The sequence below is a fragment of the Diabrotica virgifera genome, chromosome 6, assembly GCF_917563875.1.
Source record: "Diabrotica virgifera virgifera chromosome 6, PGI_DIABVI_V3a".
In the NCBI taxonomy this organism is placed as follows: domain Eukaryota; kingdom Metazoa; phylum Arthropoda; class Insecta; order Coleoptera; family Chrysomelidae; genus Diabrotica; species Diabrotica virgifera.
Window position 1 is genome coordinate 110,787,306 of NC_065448.1, and position 24,932 is coordinate 110,812,237.

Consider the following 24,932-nt stretch of genomic DNA (forward strand, 5'->3'; position numbering starts at 1 on the left):
CCATTTTTAGACGCATTAGAGTTACTTGGAAAAATAGCAGAAGGACATGAAGAAACAGCAATAACATTAATAAAAACAAGATTGACTAATAAGGCTAGAAATCTGATAACTACAGAGGATACGATCCCACTTATAGCAGCGGCACTGAAGAAAGAATTAAGAGGTGACAATCCGAAAACGATAATAGACAAGTTAACAAAGAAAAGGCAAGGAAACAAAGATGCAGCAGTGTACGCATCCGAAGTAGAGGAATTAGCGGAACAGTTGAAAGTAGCATACATAGCGGAAGGAATGCCATTGGAGCTAGCGAAAAAATACACAACGGAAACAGTTGTAGCAACAATGAAGCGAAACGTTAATACGGATAGAGCAAAGTTAATACTGGAGGCAGGTAATTTCACAACACCGCAGGAACTAGTATCTAAATTTTTATCGATTGATACGACAGAGGAGAACACACAGGGAAGAGTGTTCAATTATAGGACGAATTATGAAAATAGGAGAGGACAACAGCAATACCGAAGAGGATACCACAACAAATACGACAGAGGAAGAAGAAATAACTTCGGACAACGGAACGAAGGAGAAGAAACAGGAAACCAACGGAATTATTCCAACAGAGGATATAGACAATTCAACAACCAAACGTACAGAGGAAACCAGAGAGGAGGACGAAACAGAAACGTAAGGCTACTTGAGTTAGAAGACAGCCAAGAGGAAACAGAAAACCAGCAGTTGGGGTTTTGAATGAACGAAACAAGGAAAGTACACAGTCAGAAGTGGAATATAATATTTACAACTTCGATTTAAACCTAACGAATTTTGTACGAATGAAAACAGGAATCCTAGAAAACACAAATACCTTTATCATAGACACAGGAGCTGATATTTCAATACTGAAATGTTCACAAGATTTTATGAAGGAACATGTGAAACCAAACACAAAAGCGAAAATAAAAGGAGTAACTAAAGGAGAATTACAAACAATGGGAGAAGTTGAAACAACACTAGAAGTAAAAGGATCTCGATTTGAGCATATCTTTCAATTAGTGGAACCTAGCTTTCCTATTCCAACCGACAGAATCATTGGGAGAGACTTCATTTCAAATTTTCAATGCATACTAGACTATGCTAACCTTAAAATGCACATTAAAGAGGACAACGATTGTTACATTAGTACAAACATTTTGGATAATATAGATAATGACACGATAATAATACCGCCCAGATGTGAAATTTACAGAATCGTAAAAATTTTTCAAACGCTGAAGAACGACAGGATAGTGGAACAACAAGAAATACAACCAGGAATATTCATAGCGAGAGCAATTATTTCAAGTAATAATCCGTACATCAAAATTTTGAACACAACCTACGAAACAGTAAAAGTAGAGACAAACGAAATCAAAACATTAGACATTAAATTATTCAACATATATAGACTGATCAACGACAGCAAGGATAGGAAAAAGGAATTACGGGAATCATTGAAGTTAGACATTCCAGAATACATACGCGATAAGTTAGTATCTTTATGTGAAGATTATTCAGATATATTCGCCCTAAGGCACGACATGCTAACATGTAACAACTTCTACGAGCAGAAACTGAGAGTTAGAGACCAAACTCCGGTATACATTAAAAACTATAGGACACCTCATGCACAAACAGAGGAATTAAACCGGCAAGTGCAAAAACTGAGAGACCAAGGAATAATAGAACCGTCTACATCAGAATACAACAGCCCAGTAGTACTGGTACGGAAAAAGGCGATAGATGGAAATAAAGCATGGAGATTATGCATAGATTTTAGACAACTGAACAAGAAAATAGTCACAGACAAATTTCCTTTACCAAGGATAGACTCGATACTAGATCAACTAGGAAGAGCGAAATGGTTTTCGGTTATAGACTTAATGTCAGGTTTTCACCAGATACCATTAGAAAAATCATCGAGAAAATACACATCTTTTAGCACAGAAAATGGAGCATTTCAATTTACCAGATTACCTTTTGGATTAAATGTAAGCCCAAATAGCTTTTCAAGGATGATGTCAATAGCATTTTCGGGATTAACACCAGACAAAGCATTTCTTTACATGGACGATATAGTAGTGATAGGAATATCTGAAAAACATCACCTAGACAACCTGAAAAAGACATTTGAGACATGTCGAAAATTCAATTTGAAACTTAACCCAGGAAAATGTCAATTTTTTAGAAGAGAAGTAACATATTTAGGACATGATCTTTCTCAGGAAGGAGTATCACCAGACAAAGCAAAATATGCAACGATTGAACAATACCCGACACCTAAGACAGCGGAATAAACAAAAAGATTCGTAGCATTTTGTAACTATTATAGACGTTTTATTCAAAATTTTGCTGAAATATGCAGAACACTCAACAGATTATCAAGAAAAGGAGTAGAATTTTTTTGGTCAGAAGAATGTGAAAAAGCATTCAATAAGCTTAAATCATCTCTGATGAAGCCACCGATCCTAAAATATCCAGATTTCAATAAACAATTCATCCTAACAACAGACGCATCCAACGAGAGTTGTTCAGCAATTTTAAGTCAAGATTATAACGGAATAGACCTACCTATAGCATACGCATCAAGAAGTTTTAATAAAGGAGAATGTAATAAACCTATAATCGTTAAGGAATTACTAGCGATTCATTGGGGAATTAATCATTTCAAATGTTATTTATATGGAGCACCAACATTTTTAGTAAAAACGGATCATAAACCACTAACACATTTATTTGCAATGAAAGAACCAACTTCGAAACTTACAAGAATCAGATTAGATTTAGAGGAATACGATTTCGAAATAGAATACATAACAGGGAAAAATAACTATGCAGATAGTCTTTCAAGAATAACATTACATCAACTAAAGAACCTATACATAGACAATACCCATATATTAGCTATAACACGAGCTCAAGCAAGAGAAAATAAGAAGGAAGCAAGGCAAACGAAGGCAGAAAGCGAACTTGCACTACAGCCAGAAGCCCACAAACAGACAGTAAGAAAGGTACTAAATAATTTAGAGGCGCATAGACTACCAATTTTGTCTTTTGGAGCAGAACTAATCTCACCAAGGCTGAGCATTAGGGTCAAAAACAAAATAAAGTGCAGCAAGAGCATAGCCACAGGATTCAATCATTTCGATTTAAACCAAATGTTGGCACAGCTTGATAAGCTGGCGGTAGAGAATGCAGTACGTAAAGTAAAAATATACGTAAACGATATTATTTTTAAAGTGTGCACAATTGAGGAATTTATTAAACAAGGAAACAAAATATTAAAGAATGTTGAAATATACATATGTGAAGTACCAGAAACAATAGAAGAAGACAAAGAAAAACACAGGCTAATAGAAGAATATCACAATCATCCGATGTTTGGAGGACACGTAGGAAATAACAGACTAATAAAGAAGCTAAAAGCAAGATTTAGATGGAAAAATTTGGAAAAAGACGTAAGAAAATACGTTAAACAATGTCATAAATGTCAAATTAATAAACCGAAAAAAACACATGTCGAAGAATTCGTGATATCGGACACTTCTTCCAAACCATGGGACATAGTATATATAGATACGATAGGTCCATTCACTAAAAGTAACGAAGGTAATAGATACTGTATAACAATGTTATGTGAACTTACTAAATACGCGGTCAGCATACCCGTGTGCAATAAAGAAGCAGATACAATAGCCCGAGGAATTTTTGATCATTTCATACCAACATACGGACTCATGAAGCAAATAAGAACAGACCAAGGCACAGAATATAAAAATGAAGTAATGCAGGAATTAACAAAGCTATTAAAAATAGAGCACAACTTCTCAACGGCATACCATCCACAGTCCATTGGAAGTTGCGAAAAACTACACAGAACATTAAACGAGTACGTAAGAGCATTCATAGATGAAGACAGAGAAAATTGGGATGTGTGTTGCAGGATGTTCACATACTGCTACAATACAACCCCTAACGCGTACCATGGTTACACACCGTTTGAACTATTATATGGCAGGAAGGTTAACCTACCAGAAGACCTTACACAGGAGGTTCAACCATGTTACAATATAGATGCTTACTACAATGAGTTACGTTACAAACTACAAAGCGCACACGAGAGAGCTAGAACCTTCTTACTAAAGCACAAAAAAGAGCGACAAGAAAGGAATAAGCTCAAAGCAACACCACAACAATTTAAAATAGGAGACCTAGTCCTGGTAAAAAGGGAAGAGAATGGTAAGTTTGATAGTCTTTATGTAGGCCCTTTCACAATAACAGAGGTAAATAATGTTAATTGTAAGATCAGATCGGAAAACAATAAAATCAAGGAAATACATAAGAATAGACTATATGCTTACAATCCGAGAACACCGTGAGTGACAAGTGAAAGGGGAACAGTCTAGATAACGAACATTTTCACTTTTATTTTTTGTATCTAATTAGTATTTATAGGAAAAATGTATATATTGTACTTCGTAAAACGCAGCAAGTAATTAGTGGTACTATTAGAAAAATTTTCTTCCTTTTCCGTAGTCAGAAAATTTTCGGGGGAAGGGGAAGATGAATTGGGATACACAGCATCTCAATAAACATCATATTACAAATAAACCTTTTAATAATTAAATGCCCGTGGTAATGTTTGTTTAATAAATACGAGTAACCTAGTTTTGCATGCTAGTATTTGATACAAGGTCGAGTTGCAATAATATTCAGTGGGTGTTTATTAACAGTCAGCACTTTAAATCACGGTCACCTCGGCTTACCAAAACAGTAAATAAACAATAACCGACTTTAATTATATTTTTACGAGAACAGATAAATGAATTAGCAGTTGAGATTCGACGGGGGTAACATCGATTTCAAGTAAATAATATACCATCAGTTATTTTCTGTGATATATTTAACGTGTAAATAAATGTCTTAACAACGAACTATATTTACTACATCAACCCTCACAGTCGGGGTAACCACCCCTCAGTATCCAGGGTGGCTCAGAAGGCGGGAGCCACCATAGATGCAGCATTCTCAGAATGCCTCTTTGAATTTAGTGCATTTGCATTTTGAATGCTTTTTTGAATGCGCTAAATATTCATTCAGAATAGAGATTAAAGATGAGAAGAGACAAAATAATACAGCCTTTTCACTCCACGCATGATTTTCACGTATTCGGTGTGTTCACCTTCAATTCTGAGATTTTTGTGGTATGATTCCAGTAAGGTTTCGAATTATTTTCAGATTTTTGTTGTTAATTATTGCTCCTTTTAGTATTTGCATCATCATGGCGTGATGTACTCGATCAAACGCTTTCTCGTAATCAACTAGATATGCCTTCTTCTTCTTCTTCTTGTTCCTATCCGTTTCGGATGTTGGACATCATATTGGCAATCATAACCTTGCTCGTTGTGACTCGAAACAGTTCCGTTGAGGTTTTCGTAAACCATGTTCTCAAATTCCACAGCCATGATATTCTCCTTCTACCGGGCCTCGCTTACCTTTGAATTTATCTTGCAATGTGGACTGTAGCAGGGAGTAACGGTGCTGATTTCAATATGAGCAGATATGCCTATATTTCACAATTACATTTCTGCATCTCTGGAATAAGATTCAAAACAAAGTCTCTGTCGTATCAACAGCATTTACAAACCTGAATTGATTGGGGGAAATTTGACTTTTCTACCGCTTGTAAATTATGTTATGGATTATCTTTAGGAACAGTTTTAGAAGGTTATAGACGGAGAGGCAGCGCTAAAAAATCTATTTAAATTTACTAAAGCTAGATTTTTTACAGTTGATTACTGTGAGTGTGTAGAGAAACATACTGCGGTCGGTCAAGCGAAACGTAGAACAGGGGTTACTGAGAGGGTATCAAAGTTGCTTTCCTACGAAGGTAATTATTTCCATTTACTAAGGCTGAAAATCAGTACACACATTCTAAACTAAATATAAATAAACCGACAGAGCCGGTCGGTCGGCACCAATAGTCGATTGAGGAAATGAAGCATTTTGGCTCGCAATTTTTTCGTCCAGCATGGATTTACTTGAAATTTTCACAGAAGGTAGGGAATAGTCTAAGTGGGAATTTTTTATTACACTTTAACCATGTAATTCGATGGAAAAAGTGATTCTAAGAAAAAAATGTTTTTTACATTTTCTTCGTAAAACTAATATTTTTTTTTAGAGGGTTTTTTGAGAATACTTCGAAAAATATGCATTTAATCAAAAAAACTGTAGATATCAAAATTGTATCTTTTAGTAACACAAACCAAATTATTTTTCAATAATATCTTTAAGACCAATCTTTTTTCAAGTATACAGTTAGACCTTTCAAAAAAAATAATAAATAGTTTCTTACATGAAAATTAAGCGACTTTAATAAAAAAAAATGTCGGTACCTGCTTTTCTCTACGAAAAAATCAGTGAAAACAACCCCCTAACTACCTTCCTTATTCAAAATTGGTCTTCACCTTTCTGCAGTTAATTTTATATTTATATTATCTATACACTCAAGGAATTTGACGTATTTAAAATGCCTAATTTTGGAAAAATAATATATCTCACTGTGTACTCATTTTCAGCCTTAGTAAATGGATTTAATTACCTTCGTAGGAAAGCAACTTTGATACCCTCTCAGTAATGAGACCCCTCAAAAATGATTTTGTAAGATTTTTAAAGAGCTATAAGACTGTGTAAATTAAATTCCGTAAGATGCCTTAGATTTTAATTGGGGCGAGTTTAAAGGGCTAGAATAAGGAGGTGTTTGCTGGTAAATAGAGGTTTTAAACAGCTATATCTGGCTAACTATTCACTGTGATGCAAATCTATGCACAGGGTAATTTTAGTCATTAAAAAAGCTACAATTTAGTAGTATATAATTTTTTTCATATCTTCAGTATTTTCGGAGATATTTTGAAGTAAAAGGTGAAAAATACCAAATTGCAAAAAATAAATTTTTCTTTAAACTCCAATTTTTCCAAAATTAGGCATTTTAAATAGGTCAAACTCCTTGAGTGTATTGATAATATAAATATAAAAGGAACTACAGAAAGGTGAAGACCAATTTTGAATTAGGAAGGTAGTTAGGGGATTGTTTTCACTGATTTTTTCGTAGAGAAAAGCAGGTACCGACATTTTTTGTAAGTCGCTTAATTTTTATGCTAGAATCTTTTTATTATTTTTTTTTTGAAAGGCCTAATTGTATGCTTGGAAAAAGATTAGTTAAGTTTTCCTCGAAAAATGCAAATTTTTACCATTATTTGGCTTTCAAATATTTGGCTGAATATTTTAAATTGTGCATTTGACGAAAAAAGCTAACAGATGCCGTATCTCGGTTTGTATTGGTCTTGAAGATAATATAGGAAAAGAATTTAGTTTGTGTTACTAAAAGATATAATTTCGATATCTACAGTTTTTTTGATTAAATGCATATTTTTCGAGGTATTCTCAAAAAACCCTCTAAAGAAGTCGATTTTTTCGTCGAAAAACTGTTATTTTCAAGCGCGAATAACTCGAAAAATATTAGTTTTACGAAAAAAAATGTAAAAAACATTTTTTTCTTAGAATCACTTTTTCCATCGAATTACATGGTTAAAATGTAATAAAAAATTCCCACCCCCGAGATGGGGTGGCAACCACCCCAAGGTTTTCAAGTAAATCCATGCTGGACGAAAAAATTGCGAGCCAAAATGCTTTATTTCCTCAATCGACTATTGGGGCCGACCGACCGGCTCTGTCCCGTCATACAGCTGACCGATTATAATAACTTTTATTTATATTTAATTTAGAATGTGTGTACTGATTTTCTGCCTTAGTAAATGGAAATAATTACCTTCGTAGGAAAGCAACTTTGATACACTCTCAGTAACGCCTGTTCTACGTTTCGCTTCCACCGTTGCTACGTTCCATCGTTGCTGTCGATGTTTTTATTCTCTATTTTCAATAGTTTATCATGCTTTGCTTTAGGTTTTCTAAAGTAAAGCCATGTGGAGAAAGTAATTCGGCAAATAAACCTGTATGTCCATCTACGAGTATACGAGAAATATGTAAATTAAAAAAATACAAACCTTTATTATCATGTCCATGTCCCTGAGCAGCCGAATGTGAGGATTTGTGCTTAACTTCTACTGCTAATGAAATACACGACAGGCATGCTACTAGAGACTGAAAATAAATAAATAAAATAGAAACAAAAGCAATATAAACTTCTTGTAAAATCTAACAAGATAACTAAGGGCCAGTTGTTCGAACGCTAATCAAAAATGATCATTATCAAATATTTAATTACAATTATATTTGATTAAGGGTACTTCTGACAGATGTCACATTTTGAGGTTATGTTGACATTGTTGACTGATTTATTTTATTATTTTGGTTTTAATCTAAAATAAACCATAATTAAACTCTTTCTGATGTTAATTTCTTGTTTTTACTTACAAATCAATAATAATAATAAGCAATTTTTAATAATTTAACAGCTGCGGCTATATATTAATTACTGTTTTACCTACAACCAATGAATGATTAGTGTTTTACATGTATTTTTGATGTCTAGGTTTGATTCCCATCAAGAAAATTGATTACTATAAACTGATTGATTATAATCAACTTCTTGATTAGCGTTCGAACAACCGGCCCTAAGAGACTCATTAATATTTAGTTCAGCGGGATGCTATTAATCGAGGTGTGAAATTATATACACAAGGGATCATTTCATAAAATAGGTAGATACCTTGTTTATGGAATTTCACACCTTGAATGAATATTAATGAGTCTCTTAGTTCTCTTGTTCGACCATATTAGATATAATAAAAACAATTTCAAAATTTCAATAAATTTTTTAAGTTTAAATTGAAATGTTCGTATATGATATTGTTATATACCTTTATTAGACAAAATACTGAAAGTTTTTTCTGTATAAAATTAATTTTTAATTTCTTTTCCCAATTACTGAAAGCTAAATGTCTGGAACAGCCTTATTTAAATCTAAATCAGTCTTGGTACAATTATAACTACACAATAATTGGTTTCTGTGGTGAAATACTAATTACACCGATAGGTCTTTCAAGTTCATTTACTCATTGCAAGTGAAACATTGATTTAGAAATTATATTGTACAATGAGAATGTCCGTTTGTTTCACCTGGCTTACTGAATTTTATTGTTTTCGAAACATTTTGAGAACAATAATTATGTATTATTGAATAAAATGTATATGTACCTACAATGGAAAAAGAAAGAGACTTGCAAAAGCGACATAAATCCAATATACACTAAAATCAATAAATCAATAAATTAATCAGCAATCAAATGAGAAATAAAATAAAAGAATAAAGGTAGACTGTACTAAAATTATTAAATAAATGTTATATGTAATAATAGTATATTATTCAACGAGCATGTAATGATGGCCATTACATGCGAGTAGAATACTATACTTTTTCTACGACTTTTTTTTTATTTTAACTAGTAGAAAATATAATTATCAACTAAGTACTCGAGATTTAAATTATAATAATTTACAAAAATACCTAAATGCTGTCTACCCCTATTCTAGGCTATTGATTATATTCAAAATAAGATAACTAAAAGGAACTACAACGTTAACGGGGTTTTATTATTTCATATGGTCAATGGACATCTATATATGAAAAAACCGCGGAGTGCTACCATTTAAAGGGGTGCGTTTTTGAGAAATGAGTGAATTAGTCCCTGGGCACAGGTTACATAAGGGTGAGTTCTATGCACTTTTGGTACAAACATCCCTACATAAAAATTGTTCCTGGTTAAATTTCATATCTACATATCAGTTTTTAAAGTCAATGATACTTTTTTTTACAAAAATATATTCAAAAGAAAAAGCACAAAGAAACCCAAAAGAAAGAAATTTTGTTTTTTGTCCCATAACTTTTGTCCACGAGGATATAGGTATAGACATTGCTTTGCAGAAAAAAAAACCTACATATTTCTTCTTTAAAATGTTGTTTAGTAGAGGTAATTAGGATTTATAGTTTTCGAAATATGATTTTTCAAAGTTCGCCACTCACAGCCATTTTGGGCAATTTTCCTTGTTATTTCTCAAATATTGTTCTGTAACTTTTTTCTACGTAACTTTAGGTATATGCAATGGTACACGTAATAGGAATAGAAATCAATTACCTCTAAAATGGTCTTCTGTATAACGTTATACGACTTTTTCTTTTCGAAAGAGATTATGGTTTTTCAAGGTTTTATACTTTTAACGATTTTTTATAAGACGAAGCAAGTTTTCAATCCTAATAGTAAATTAATAATATTGAAAAATATTAAAAATCACTAAAAGATTTTTAAATTGAAAACTTATTGGTACATTTTCATGTTAACACCTCCAAGACTTCTATAATTTGCAAGTCATATGGATTCTGTAGTGAAGACGAAAGGGAAGGAATTCTACACTTTGCAATTCACATCCTCCGTCTGCAGCCGGCAAAGTTCCAACTGAAAAATGCACCTGGTTACTCTACAGAGTAATACGAAAAATAAAATAAAAATGTGTACCATTTTTATTCGGTTGCAATGCGAAGGCAAACCAATCTTACTTTTTAATTAGAATAAGGAGTGCAGTCCAGTTCCTTTAACCGCGATTTTCTGCTCTTATTGGAGCTTCATCAGAAGGAACGTAGGCACTGTTCTCCATACTCCAACTAAATTGCATCGAGAGGTTTTCCCACACATCGCAACCAAAGTGATGATAATAGGTGGCAAGCGCCATCTGGCAATTGAAAGACGAAGCAAGTTTTCAATCCTAATAGTAAATTAATAATATTGAAAAATATTAAAAATCACCAAAAGATTTTTAAATTGAAAACTTATTGGTACATTTTCATGGTAACACCTACAAAACTTCTATAATTTGCAAGTCATATGGATGCTGCAGTAAAGACGGAAGGGAAGGAATTCTACACTTTGCAATTCACATCCCCCGTCTGCAGCCGGCAAAGTTCCAACTGAAAAATGCACCTGGTTACTCTACGGAGTAATACGAAAAATAAAATAAAAATGTGTACCATTTTTATTCGGTTGCAATGCGAAGGCAAACCAATCTTACTTTTTAATTAGAATACGGAGTGCAGTTCAGTTCCTTTAACCGCGATTTTCTGCTCTTATTGGAGCTTCATCAGAAGGAACGTAGGCACTGTTCTCCATACTCCAACTAAATTGCATCGAGAGGTTTTCCCACACATCGCAACCAGTCAAAAAATTGCTTCGTCTTTCAATTGCCAGATGGCGCTTGCCACCTATTATCATCACTTTGGTTGCGATGTGTGGGAAAACCTCTCGATACAATTTAGTTGGAGTATGGAGAACAGTGCCTACGTTCCTTCTGATGAAGCTCCAATAAGAGCAGAAAATCGCGGTTAAAGGAACTGGACTGCACTCCGTATTCTAATTAAAAAGTAAGATTGGTTTGCCTTCGCATTGCAACCGAATAAAAATGGTACACATTTTTATTTTATTTTTCGTATTACTCCGTAGAGTAACCAAGTGCATTTTTCAGTTGGAACTTTGCCGGCTGCAGACGGGGGATGTGAATTGCAAAGTGTAGAATTCCTTCCCTTTCGTCTTCACTGCAGCATCCATATGACTTGCAAATTATAGAAGTCTTGGAGGTGTTACCATGAAAATGTACCAATAAGTTTTCAATTTAAAAATCTTTTAGTGATTTTTAATATTTTTCAATATTATTAATTTACTATTAGGATTGAAAACTTGCTTCGTCTTTCAATTGCCAGATGGCGCTTGCCACCTATTATCATCACTTTGGTTGCGATGTGTGGGAAAACCTGTCGATGCAATTTAGTTGGAGTATGGAGAACAGTGCCTACGTTCCTTCTGATGAAGCTCCAATAAGAGCAGAAAATCGCGGTTAAAGGAACTGGACTGCACTCCGTATTCTAATTAAAAAGTAAGATTGGTTTGCCTTCGCATTGCAACCGAATAAAAATGGTACACATTTTTATTTTATTTTTCGTATTACTCCGTAGAGTAACCAGGTGCATTTTTGAGTTGGAACTTTGCCAGCTGCAGACGGGGGATGTGAATTGCAAAGTGTAGAATTCCTTCCCTTTCGTCTTCACTGCAGCATCCATATGACTTGCAAATTATAGAAGTCTTGGAGGTGTTACCATGAAAATGTACCAATAAGTTTTCAATTTAAAAATCTTTTAGTGATTTTTAATATTTTTCAATATTATTAATTTACTATTGGGATTGAAAACTTGCTTCGTCTTTCAATTGCCAGATGGCGCTTGCCACCTATTATCATCACTTTGGTTGCGATGTGTGGGAAAACCTCTCGATGCAATTTAGTTGGAGTATGGAGAACAGTGCCTACGTTCCTTCTGATGAAGCTCCAATAAGAGCAGAAAATCGCGGTTAAAGGAACTGGACTGCACTCCGTATTCTAATTAAAAAGTAAGATTGGTTTGCCTTCGCATTGCAACCGAATAAAAATGGTACACATTTTTATTTTATTTTTCGTATTACTCCGTAGAGTAACCAGGTGCATTTTTCAGTTGGAACTTTGCCGGCTGCAGACGGGGGATGTGAATTGCAAAGTGTAGAATTCCTTCCCTTTCGTCTTCACTGCAGCATCCATATGACTTGCAAATTATAGAAGTCTTGGAGGTGTTACCATGAAAATGTACCAATAAGTTTTCAATTTAAAAATCTTTTAGTGATTTTTAATATTTTTCAATATTATTAATTTACTATTGGGATTGAAAACTTGCTTCGTCTTTCAATTGCCAGATGGCGCTTGCCACCTATTTTCATCACTTTGGTTGCGATGTGTGGGAAAACCTCTCGATGCAATTTAGTTGGAGTATGGAGAACAGTGCCTACGTTCCTTCTGATGACGCTCCAATAAGAGCAGAAAATCGCGGTTAAAGGAACTCGACTGCACTCCGTATTCTAATTAAAAAGTAAGATTGCTTTGCCTTCGCATTGCAACCGAATAAAAATGGTACACATTTTTATTTGATTTTTTATAACATAATATAAAAATAAAATAATATTATTATATAATATATTATATATTATATAATACCTAAAATAAAAAAATATTGTTTTTTACATTTTTTACGATAATTTTTGAAATTTCTCATTTTAACTTTTTTTCTTCTACATTAAGATATTATATTATATAATAAAAAAAACTTATTTTGTTTACTTTAAAATGGTGTATTACAAAAAATTCTAGGATTATTTTTGAATAAGATATTATTTTTTAAATTTCTCATTACAACTTTTTTTTTCTTGTACATGAATATACTATATATTGATCAATAAAGAGGGCTTATTTTCTGTTCTTTAAAATGGTGTATCATCTATATTTAAATAATGGAAACGGAGTGATTCTTTGATATTTTTGTACCTGCATTATTTAAAATTATTTCTTTTACAAAAATTACATAAACATTAGTCTTAGAAAACATCACTTTAGTTAAAATTATTTAAACGTTGACATTTAAAAAATTTTCAAAATCAAAGTCTATCTCTTCGTTAGCATTAGCTTCAATATCTTCCTCTGACACCTCAGTTATCTTAGAGTTCCCACAATTAGTACCCATGCACATGCACCCTTTGCAGAATATTGAACAACTAATTCCTATCTTCCTACAACCGCAGTTTTTTTAACATCCTTTGGTACATTTACATGCTATTTTTACAAGCAAAGCTTGTGGTGCAGGAGCTTTGACAGTAAATATTGGAATTAATCCATATTTTAAGTTTGCCCGGCCGAGTCAAGTGGATCCAAAGTATTACCTATAAAAAATAAGATTCAATAATAACACACAATCACATAAAAAAGTTGTAATGAGAAATTTAAAAAATAATACTAAAATCAAAAATCGATGCAAGTACTTATTACATTTTGAAAAACCATATCTTATTCAAAAATAATCCTAGAATTTTTTATAATACACCATTTTAAAGTAAACCGAATAAGCTTTCTTTTTTATTATATAATATATACCTAAATGTAGAAAAAAAAAGTTATAATGGGAAATGTAAAAAATAATCGTAAAAAATATAAAAACTCGTTAAAAGTATAAAATCTTGAAAAAGATAACCTCTTTAAAAGAAGTCGTACAACATTATACTGTAGAACATTTTAAAGGTAATTGATTTCTATTCATCTTACATGTTCCATTACATATGCCTAAAGTTGCAGAAGAAGTTGCAGAAGAAGTTGCAGTAGAAAAAAGTTACAGAACAATATTTCCGAAATAACAAGGAAAATTGCCCAAAATTGCTGTGAGTGCCAAACTTGGAAAAAATCATATTTCGAAAACTGTAAATCCTACTTACTTACTTACTTAGTCCTAAGCCTTTCTACCTTTAGGTGTATAATGGTGGAGTTGAGTTTGGCATTGTAGTCTCCATGCTTTCCGATCTTGCGCTAGGTTTCTTGCACTTTCCAATGTCAATCCCTTCTTCTCGACTTCTTTCCTGATTTCATCTACCCACATAACTCTTGGTCTCCCTCTTTTGTTTTTCCCCTGCACTCTCGTTTCGAACACTCGTTTTGTTAGCCTCTCGTTCGACATTCTACACACGTGCCCGAACCATCTAAGTTGTCCTTCTACTATTTTTTCATTGATTGGTTCTAGTTTTAGGTTTTGTCTAATTGTTTCGTTTCGTATTTTGTCTGTCCTTTTTCTGTTTGCTATTTTCCTCAGGAACCTCATTTCCATAGCATTGACTCTGGATTTTTGTCTCCCCGTCAACGTCCATGTCTCGCTGCTATACATGATTGTTGGTCTAACTACTGATTTAACGACTGCCGTTTTTACTTTTTCCGGTATCCCTTTTTTCCCAAAAAATGTTGTTTTCATAGTGTTAAATAAGCTTCCTGTTCGTCCCATTCTCTCGTTTATTTCCATGTCTTGTTTACCATTTGATTCGATTATTACTCCTAGGTATTTAAAATATTCCACTTGCTCTAGTTGTTTCCCGTCTAATTCTATTGCGTGTGTCTTCCTCGTATTTGAAATTATCATTGTTTTTGTTTTCTCTGTATTAATTTTCATATTTATGTTTGATAGTTCTTCTTCTAGGATTTCAAGATTGTTCTGTAAGTCTTCTCTGTTTTCTGCTATCAATACCATGTCGTCTGCAAATAGTAGCTCCGATAGTTGAGTCTGTTTCATTTGCCAGTATCCTAATGTTAGTTTTCTCATTCTTCTCTTGGCTTTCTTTATCGCTTCATCCAGTACCACTGAGAATAGCAGTGGACTCAGCACGCATCCCTGTTTGACGCCTTGACTTGTAGAAAATTCTCTGGATTCCTCGTTATTGGTTCTTACTGTATTTGTATTATTTTTGTACATATCCTTTATTACTTCTATTATGTGTCTGTCGACTCCCCTTTCTGTTAGTGTCTTCCAAACGTCCTTTCTTCGGATTCTGTCAAACGCCTTTTCCAGGTCAATGAAGCACATATGTATCTCTCTATTTTTCTTGATTACCTTCTCACTTACTTGTCTTAATGTGAATATTAGGTCTTGCGTGCTTCTGTCCTTCCTGAATCCACACTGTGTGTCTTCCATAGTTGTTTCTATTTGTGTTTTTATTCTTGTCTCTAGTATTCTTGCTAATACCTTCCCAGGGATACTTGATATGGTGATACCTCGGTAATTATTACAGTTTCTCTTGTCTCCCTTTTTGTGTATTGGTAATATAATGTCTTTCTTCCAGTCCTTTGGTAATTCTGCTCTATTTATGATATCATTCATTAGTTCTTTCATGCTATCCATTCCCTCTGTCCCCATGAATTTTATCATTTCCGGGGTGATATGATCCTTGCCTGGTGCTTTGCCCAGTTTTACTCTTTCTATTGCTTTCTCTAATTCCTCTCTTGTTATGGATTCCACTTGTTGTTCTTCATTCCTTTCTTGTATCTCCCCTATGTTGTCCTTGTCTACATGAGTTAGCTCTTTGAAATGTTCTCTCCATCTTTCCATTATTTGTTTTTCTTCTGTTAGTACGTTTCCATTCTTGTCTTTTATATTCGGCATCGTGTGCTCTTTCTTTTGTCTGAGTTGTTTTAATGCGCCGTAGAAGAGTTTTTGGTTTTCCCTATAATTTTTTGTCATTTTTTGTCCAAATATCTCCCATGACCTTTCCTTTCCTGCTTTCACCGCTATTTTAACCTCTTTCCTTTTTTCTTTATATGCTTCGTAATCTTCCGGGTGTTTTGTGCTTAGGTATCTTTTCCATTTGTCTTTTTTGTTCTTTATTTTCTCTCGTATTTCTTCCGTCCACCATTCTGTTCTCCTCATGTTAGTGTTTGCTATTTTTGCTTTCCCGCAAGTTTCCTCAGCTGCTTTGATTATGCTGGTTTTTAGATATTCCCATTTTTTTTCTATATTTGTATTTTTTGCCCTACCTTTCAAAGTATTATCTAATTTTTCTTGGAATTTCTTCTTATATATTTCCTCTTTTAATTTGTAACTTTTTATTTTTTCATTTACTACCTTTCTTCTCTTTTCTTCTTTTTCCTCTGTTGTTCTCATTCTCATTATTACTAGATGGTGGTCACTGCCAATCTCCGAGCCTCTTTTCACTTTCGTATCCTGTACTCTTTTCCATTTGTTGCTGCTTACCAAAAAGTAATCTATGATTGATTTTTCGTTTCTGCTGTCTTGTACTCTCGTGTATTTGTGTACTTCTTTATGTTTAAATTTTGTATTTGTTATAACTAGTTTATTCTCCATACATATTTCTATTATTCTTTCACCATTTCTGTTTAGCATTTCTTCTCCTTCTTTTCCCATGCACTCCTCTATTCCGCTGTTGTTGTTTCCGACTCTACCATTTAGATCTCCCATTACAATTATGTTTTCTTCCCCATTATCAATTTGCATTTGGAGCTCCTCGAAAAATTTATCTTTCTCTTCCTTTCTTGCATCTTCATTTACTCCGTAGGCTGTTATTATTGTCCATATTTCTTCGTCCATCAGTTTTCACCGATAATATTCTCTGGTTAACATATGTTTCTTCTATAACGTGTTGTAGTCTATTCGGTGCAATTATTATCCCGACTCCTTCTTTTGCTCTCTCTTTTGTATCCGCTCCTACCCAAAGTAACCAATATCCTTTGTGTATTTTCTTAAGACCTTTTCCTTTCATCTTCGTTTCTGTTATTCCTAGTATTTCTATTTTTTGTCTTATCATATCTTCTACCAGTTCTTCCTCTTTTCCATTGATGCTTCTCACATTCCATGTTCCCATTTTTATCTCTCCTTTTTTCTGCAATCTAGCTTTCCCCTTTTTCCTATTTTCATCCTTGTTTACCTTTGCATCATCTTTTTCCCTATCGCTTTTCCCATTCATTGCCTTGGTTGTCATTGTTGTGGGTCCGGTCTCATTATTTTCTTTTAGTTTTTTGAAGTCCCTTCCCCGATATTTCTGTGAGTTAGTATAAGTTTCTCTTTATTATGGTCCCATTTCCACTCCTTTCCATTAATCTCCAGTTTCATATATCCTATCTTCGTAGTATTACCTTTGTCTTTTTCTTCTTTTGCCATTTTCCTAATTTTTGCTTGTATTTCCCTTTCCTTTCTTGTTAAATCTGATTCTATATACACCTTTTGTCCCTGTAGATTTTTCAGTTTTCCTTTGTTTTTTAGTACACTCATCTTATCCGTTAGGTTTTCCATTTCTGCTACAAAGATTTGGTCGCCGATCTTCACCGCTCCTCTCAGTCTGACCTCTAATTTCAGATTTCTTCCTATGAAGTGTTCTACTGACTCCTTTACAGGCTTTCCGTCGGTAGCATCTAGTGTTAGGCCTTTTAATACTATATTATTTCTCCGTCTATCTTTTTCCAATTGTTCTATTCTATTGTTTGCCATTTTTAAACCTTCTTCCAATTTTTCGTTTTTTTCTTTCAGCTCCTTAATATATTCCATCGTTTCTTTTTGGTCTTTCCGTATGGTTCTTATTTCTGCCATCATTTCATCATTTTTCCACATAACTTCCCGCATCATTTTTATCATCTCTTCATTTGTGTCGTTGCTTTTATTCGGTGTTCGTCTCGTCAGGTTACTCTTTTCAAAATATAATTTATCTTCTTTATATTTTTTCTTCTTAGATTCTTCGTCGCCACTATCAGATAGTTCTTCATTCTTTCTATAGGTTTCCTTTCGGATTGTTCCTGTTCCGCCACTGGCCATTTTAAATTAAATGTTAACCTCAGCACTAATATAAATATTATTATTATACACTTAGAAGTTTATTTTTATTTCGCACAAGAACGCTTTTTAAGTTTAACGATTATCGATAACGATAGGTCTTTTAAAAAACCGGTGTTTTTATTGTGATAGGTTTCGAATTCGAAATTACCTTATCGCCAATACACCTGCCACACGACCTCTCGCCTCGCTTGCCAAACTCGAACCACTGTAAATCCTAATGACCTCTAAAAAACATAATTTTAAAGAGAAAATATGTAAGTTTTTTTCTGTGAAGCAATGTCTATACCTATATCTCCGTGGACAAAAGTTATGGGATAAAAAACAAAATTTATTTCTTTTGGGTTTCTTTGTGCTTTTTCTTTTGAATATATTTTTGTAAAAAAAGTATCCTTGACTTTAAAAAGTTATATTTAGATAGGGAATTTAACCAGGAACAATTTTTATGTAGACGTGTTCCTACCAAAAGTTCATAGAACTCACCCTAATGTAACCTGTGCCCAGGGACTAATTCACCCATTTCTCAAAAACGCACCCCTTTAAATGGTAGCACTCCGCGGTTTTTTCATATATAGAGATTCATTGACCATATGAAATAATAAAACCCCGTTAACGTTGTAGTTCCTTTCTATAGTACATAATCAATTGCCTATTCTTATGTATTGTGAAAATACAAGAAATAGTCAATCCAAGTTCTATTCGTTTCCGAAAAATTATAAGCATAAATTTGGACCTACATCGAATAAATAGGAAATGGTTATTATCGCTGGACGTATTTCATAAAAGTTATAATGTATTGTAACGTTACAAACGTCACATCTTTGCCATTTTATTTTTAAATAATTATTTTAGTCTAGTTTCTTTGTTAATTCTTTAATAATAATCTTCTTCTATTTGTTTTACCTGTTTTCTCCGTTAAAAATTGGTTGGCGCCCTGCTTCTTTATTTATAGGCATATCTCAACATTCTTGTTCTATCTCAGCATAGAACATTCTTATTCAATCGTTCTGTGGTTCATGACAGTGATGTCGCACTGTCGTTTCTCATTTCAAATTTTAAGCCCCCACTTACGAAGTCTGTCAATGTCAAGTGAAACCCTTTCTCTTTGTCAAAATGAAGAATATTTTTTCTTTTAATTTTAAAATCTACCTAAGGCAATTGTCTTGCCTCATACCCACATTTTCAAACAGACGTTCTTATTTGGGGTACATAACTGTACACATTTTTCTAAGCCTATATCCGTAATCTTTTTTATGTTCCTATCTAACCTTACTTTCTAGTTTCATACCTCATGGTGATTACTTCATATATTTCACATTATATCTATTATTTTTATATATAATGTAGTAATCCACAACTATTTAACTACCAATATTATTTATTACTATTAATTTTGTTTAACCTTGCCTTTCTGCAACATTTCTGGATTATTTCTTAAAAGAATAGCAAGGATATCGTTAATTTTTTCTTGGTGTCTCATATACTTGTATGTATTCTAGTTTTCTGTCCAAATTATAATCTACACCGAACAACCCTTCACCTCGTGGGAGACTCCCTGAAACTGGAGCCCCCAATGTCGCCGGCGATGCATCGATGCAGCAGTAACTAGTCACCTAGAAACCGACCAACACCTTTAGGCCTGGTGGCCAGAAAATCTAAAAGACCCAGAGCCCGTTGCAGAACCAACAGCAAGACATCAAGACCCGTGTTGAGCTGCCCTCCCCCCCACTTGCAAAAATTAAAAAACAAATAGCCCTGATTTATGAGCTATTTACGAGCTTTCATATTCCGCCAACTAAAAATTGTGAGCTTGTTCCACTGAGCAGGAATTTAATACTTTAGTGGGGGGGCTGAGTCAGCCCCCCCACTACTTAAAAATAGGAATATTGAATCGGTTTTTGCGGCAGAATTACGAGCTATTTATGAGCTCTTGAAATTATATAGTTTCGATTTTTGAGCTGATCCCCTTCACCCCCAAACAACCCTTTAATTGGTTTAACTTAAGAGAAAAATGCTGAGAAAACTTAAAATATATCGTATTGCGGATATAATTCCTATAGCTTATATACTCTAAGAATAAACTCTTAAATCACGCGCCTTTCGATTCTTGAGCTACAACTCCTTCGCAAGAAAACCATCCCATATTCCCGGCTTAAGAGAGAGTTGTACTTAAAATAATTTAAATTAATTATTTGGTGACTAGATATCGTTTAATAATTTATGAGCTCGCAAAATATCATCATCATCATCATTGGCTCGACAGCCCTTTCTGGGTCTTGGCCTGTTCCAGGATTCTTCTCCACTCTGATCTGTTTCGTGCTTTTTTTCTCCAGTTTTTTATTTTTAAGGTTTTTATATCATTTTCTATTTGTTCTAAATATCTCAGCTTCGGTCTTCCTCTTGTTCTTTTTCCTACTGGCATCTGTTTAAATATTTTGTTTGGTATTTCGCCTTCTTCCATTCTTTCTACATGTCCCATCCAACGCCGCCGTCCTATTTTAATGAATGTTATGATATCTGGATCCTGGTATATTTCGTATAGTTCAAAGTTGTACCTTCTTCGCCAAATTCCATTTTCTTTTGCGCCCTTATATATGTGTCGCAAGATTTTTCTTTCAAAGGTGGCTAGCAATGTTTCCTCTCTTTTAGTGAGTGTCCAGGTTTCTGAGCCGTATGTGAGTACCGGCCTTATTAGGGTTTTGTATATTTGGCATTTTGTTTTCCTTGCGACGTTGTCTGATCTTAGTTGCCGAATTAAGCCATGATAACTTTTATTGGCAATAAATATTCGCCTCTTCACTTCCTCTGCTACGTTATTATCAGATGTGACTAGGGATCCCAAGTATGTAAAGTTTTTTACCCCCTCAATGTTGTATTCTCCTATTGTTATATTTTGTGGCTGCCTTATTTCTGTGTTTTTACTTACCTGCATATATTTTGTTTTGTTCTGGTTGATTTTCAGGCCACTATTTTGTGCAGCTCGTTCTATTTGATTGAATGCCTCTATCATTTCTCTTCTTGATCTTGCGATTATGTCAACATCATCTGCAAATGCTAGTATTTGCACGCTTTTATTAATTATTGTTCCTCGAGTATTGACTGTTGTGTCCCTCATTATTTTCTCGAATACAATGTTGAACAAGATGCATGATAGAGCGTCTCCCTGGCGTAGTCCCTTTTTCACATCTATTGTTTGAGAAAACTTAAAATATATCGTATTGCGGATATAATTCCTATAGCTTATATACTCTAAGAATAAACTCTTAAATCACGCGGCTTTCGATTCTTGAGCTACAACTCCTTCGCAAGAAAACCATCCCATATTCCCGGCTTAAGAGAGAGTTGTACTTAAAATAATTTAAATTAATTATTTGGCGACTAGATATCGTTTAATAATTTATGAGCTCGCAAAATATACGCATCTCAATTATTGAATTGCCAGTTTCTTTCTATAGTGCAGTCACTGAAGGTAAAAATCAACTATGACCTTCAATTTCGGTAAATCTCCATTCATTTTCACGAAAATTGGTGAGCGGATTTTGATGCTATCAACTTTTTCTGGAGCTCATTTTTGATAGGTATTTCTAAGTATTTTGACAAGTATTTAGTACCTAAGTGTTATAAAATGCATCTCTTTCCCGTTATTTAAGCTTGAATCCTTAGATTTGAACAGTCGCAGAAAAAAATATACATTTAATTACCAATAACTTACTTTAAATTAACATTAAAAGGTTAGTTTTTGACAGTACAGTTATAGTCTGTTCGCTAAACTCAGACGCAACTTTCTAGATATTTTAGTCGGTAATTTTGCCAATTTTAGTAAAATTGGCAAAAAATAATTACTAAACGGTTAATAATCACTAAATAGTTGCCAAAATTTTGCCAATTTTTGCAAAATTTGCAAAAAACAAAAAAATTATCGACTAAAATATCTAGCCAGTTGCGTCTGAGTTTAGCGAACCGACTATAGTACAGTTTTTGAGTTATTTATGAAAAATCGCTTTAAAGCATGCATTTTCTTTCACAAAAATTAAAATATTTGATCCTTAATAACTCAAAAAGTATTGATTTATTAAAAACATTATATAACAAATTTTGCTTACAATTTGTCCCTCTCTCGATTTGTGGCGTTATTTTTAATAAAGTAATTTTCACCCCCGAGAAGGGGTGACATATACCCCAGGCTAAAACCGCAAGTTATTGTCAATTCGTGAAAATGAATGGAGATTTACCGAAATCGAAGGTCATAGTTGATTTTTACCTTCAGTGACTGCACTATAGAAAGAAAATGGCAATTCAATATAAATTATTAAACGATATGTAGTCAAATAATTAATTTAAATTATTTTAAGTACAACTCTCTCTTAAGCGGGGAATATGGGATGGTTTTCTTGCGAAGGGGTTGTAGCTCTATAATCGAAAGGCGCGTGATTTAACAGTTTATTCTTAGAATATAAGCTATACGAATTAAACTACTATTAACTTTTTTGTAAAAACTTACAGTTTTTCAGTGATTTACGAAAAACCGCTTCAAAACATGCATTTTTTTTCAAGAATAATTAAAATCTTTGATCTTTAATAACTTAAAAACTATTGACTTATTTTAATAACTTTATATAATAAATTTTGCTTTTAATTTCTTCTTTTATTGATATGTGCAGTTATTTTTTATAAAATAATTTTCACCCCCAAGAAGGGGCGGTATCCACCCTCAGGGTAAAGGCGCAAGGTGGTACCATGTCACCTTTGTTTCTTGACGTATCCTCTAACCACTGACCAATTTTCGTGAAAATCGATGAAGGTTCACCGAAATTGAAGGTAATCGTTGATTTTTACCTTCAGTGACTGCACTATACAAAATAAATTGCAATTTACTGATCTAAATGCGCGTAATTTGGAAGCTTATAAATTATTAAATGATATGTAGCCGCCAAATAATTAATTAAATGCATTTTAAGTACAACTTTCTCTTAAGCCGGGAAGATAGGGTGGTTTTCTTGCGAAGGGGTGGTAGCTCAATAATCGAAATGCACGTGATTTAATAGTTTATTCTTAGAGTATATAAGCTATAGGAATTATATCCGCAATACGATATATTTTAAGTTTTCTCAGCATTTTTCTCTTAAGTTAAATCAATTAAAGGGTTGTTTGGGGGTGAAGGGGATGAGCTCAAAAATCGAAACTATATAATTTCAAGAGCTCATAAATAGCTCGTAATTCTGCCGCAAAAACCGATTCAATATTCCTATTTTTAAGTAGTGGGGGGGCTGACTCAGCCCCCCTCCCCACTAAAGTATTAAATTCCTGCTCAGTGGAACGAGCTCAAAATTGTTAGTTGGCGGAATATGAAAGCTCATAAATAGCTCATAAATCAGGGCTATTTGTTTTTTTATTTTTGCAAGTGGGGGGGGGGGGCAGCTCAACACGGGTGACATCAAGAACCCGCAGACAGATACCAAGTGCCATCGAATAAGTATAATCTCTGATCTGTTAAGTTTCAGCAAGGTCTTGTATATATTTTTTTAATACATTACTTAATTATATCTTTATGAAGAATAAACATGATTAGTTAAATATTATTGTTTTATTTGCTCCATTCTGGATTTTCATTGTTCATGTTTTTGATTAGGACAAGGTGGACTCACAACTTGGGAGATTGAGCTAGTCTAGGGTAGACGATAACTATCATAGTTGATACAGTGCATTCGTAAAGTGTGGAAACGGTCTATTATCTCACGACTTTTACTTTCAGAGTTAAAGCTCTGACAGGTCGATTTATATTTTTAAATTATGATTTTTTGACGTGTATCCCATAATAGTGACGTCATCTATTTGGGCGTGATGACGTCATCGATGATTTTTTTTAATGGGAATAGGAGTCGTGTGGTAGCTCATTTAAAAGACGATTCAATTCTCTATTAAGTAATATAAACATTAACATCATTATTTATACAGGGTGGCCAAAAAATAATTTTTGAATTAAAATAATTGACGCAAAAAGAAGAATGTATGTAATTTATTTAACTTAAAATACATTTTACTGATGCCACATAATATAAAAAAAATGTTTATTTCATAAATAAACATTGCTTTTCGCTTAAATTAAATGTTCGATCTGCCAAGAGGGAGGTGTGTGGCTGTTCGGAAAATAGTTCGAAAATCCCTTTTCCGCTACCCATGAAATCCTCTTATCGATATCGCGGTTGAGGAATGCAAGATCGGTCTGGCGGGTACCACTTAAACCCGAGATTCTTCCACAAGGATCTACAGACCGAGCTAGTCTCGTAAATTCCACGGCTTCGAGCCACGTTTCACGCAACCGTATTTGCGTACATACTTATGTTTCGAGTTGTGTGGTCGCGTGCTGGTCGAGTGGAGTTATAATTTACCAAATTTAAATATATAATCGTTTCTACTTATTCATAATATACTATAATTTAATATATTAAAGTTTTTAATATTGCTAATATTATTAAAGTTTTTAACATTGTATTTTAATATAAATTTTTTTATTAATAATAATATTACCTAATATTGCACCTAGTTCAAAAAAAGTACAAGATAAATACCGCGGTTTTTTCATATGAAAATGCAAAACAAAAAAATACAATTTGCAGAGTAAATGCTTGTATTTTTAATAAAATAATACAAATTGTATGTAGGT

The 24,932-nt window shown here is 33.5% G+C and overlaps 1 protein-coding gene across 1 annotated transcript in view; it reads right to left on the reverse strand.

Annotated features, from left to right (window-relative positions):
• The window catches only part of LOC126885951 (hornerin-like), a 104,108-nt gene that overhangs the window by 18,619 nt on the left and 60,557 nt on the right, over nucleotides 1-24,932 (reverse strand). The window contains exon 2 of the mRNA XM_050652773.1: nucleotides 8,097-8,193. Coding sequence (XP_050508730.1) covers nucleotides 8,097-8,193 — 97 coding nt within the window. The remainder of the gene's footprint in view (nucleotides 1-8,096; nucleotides 8,194-24,932) is intronic.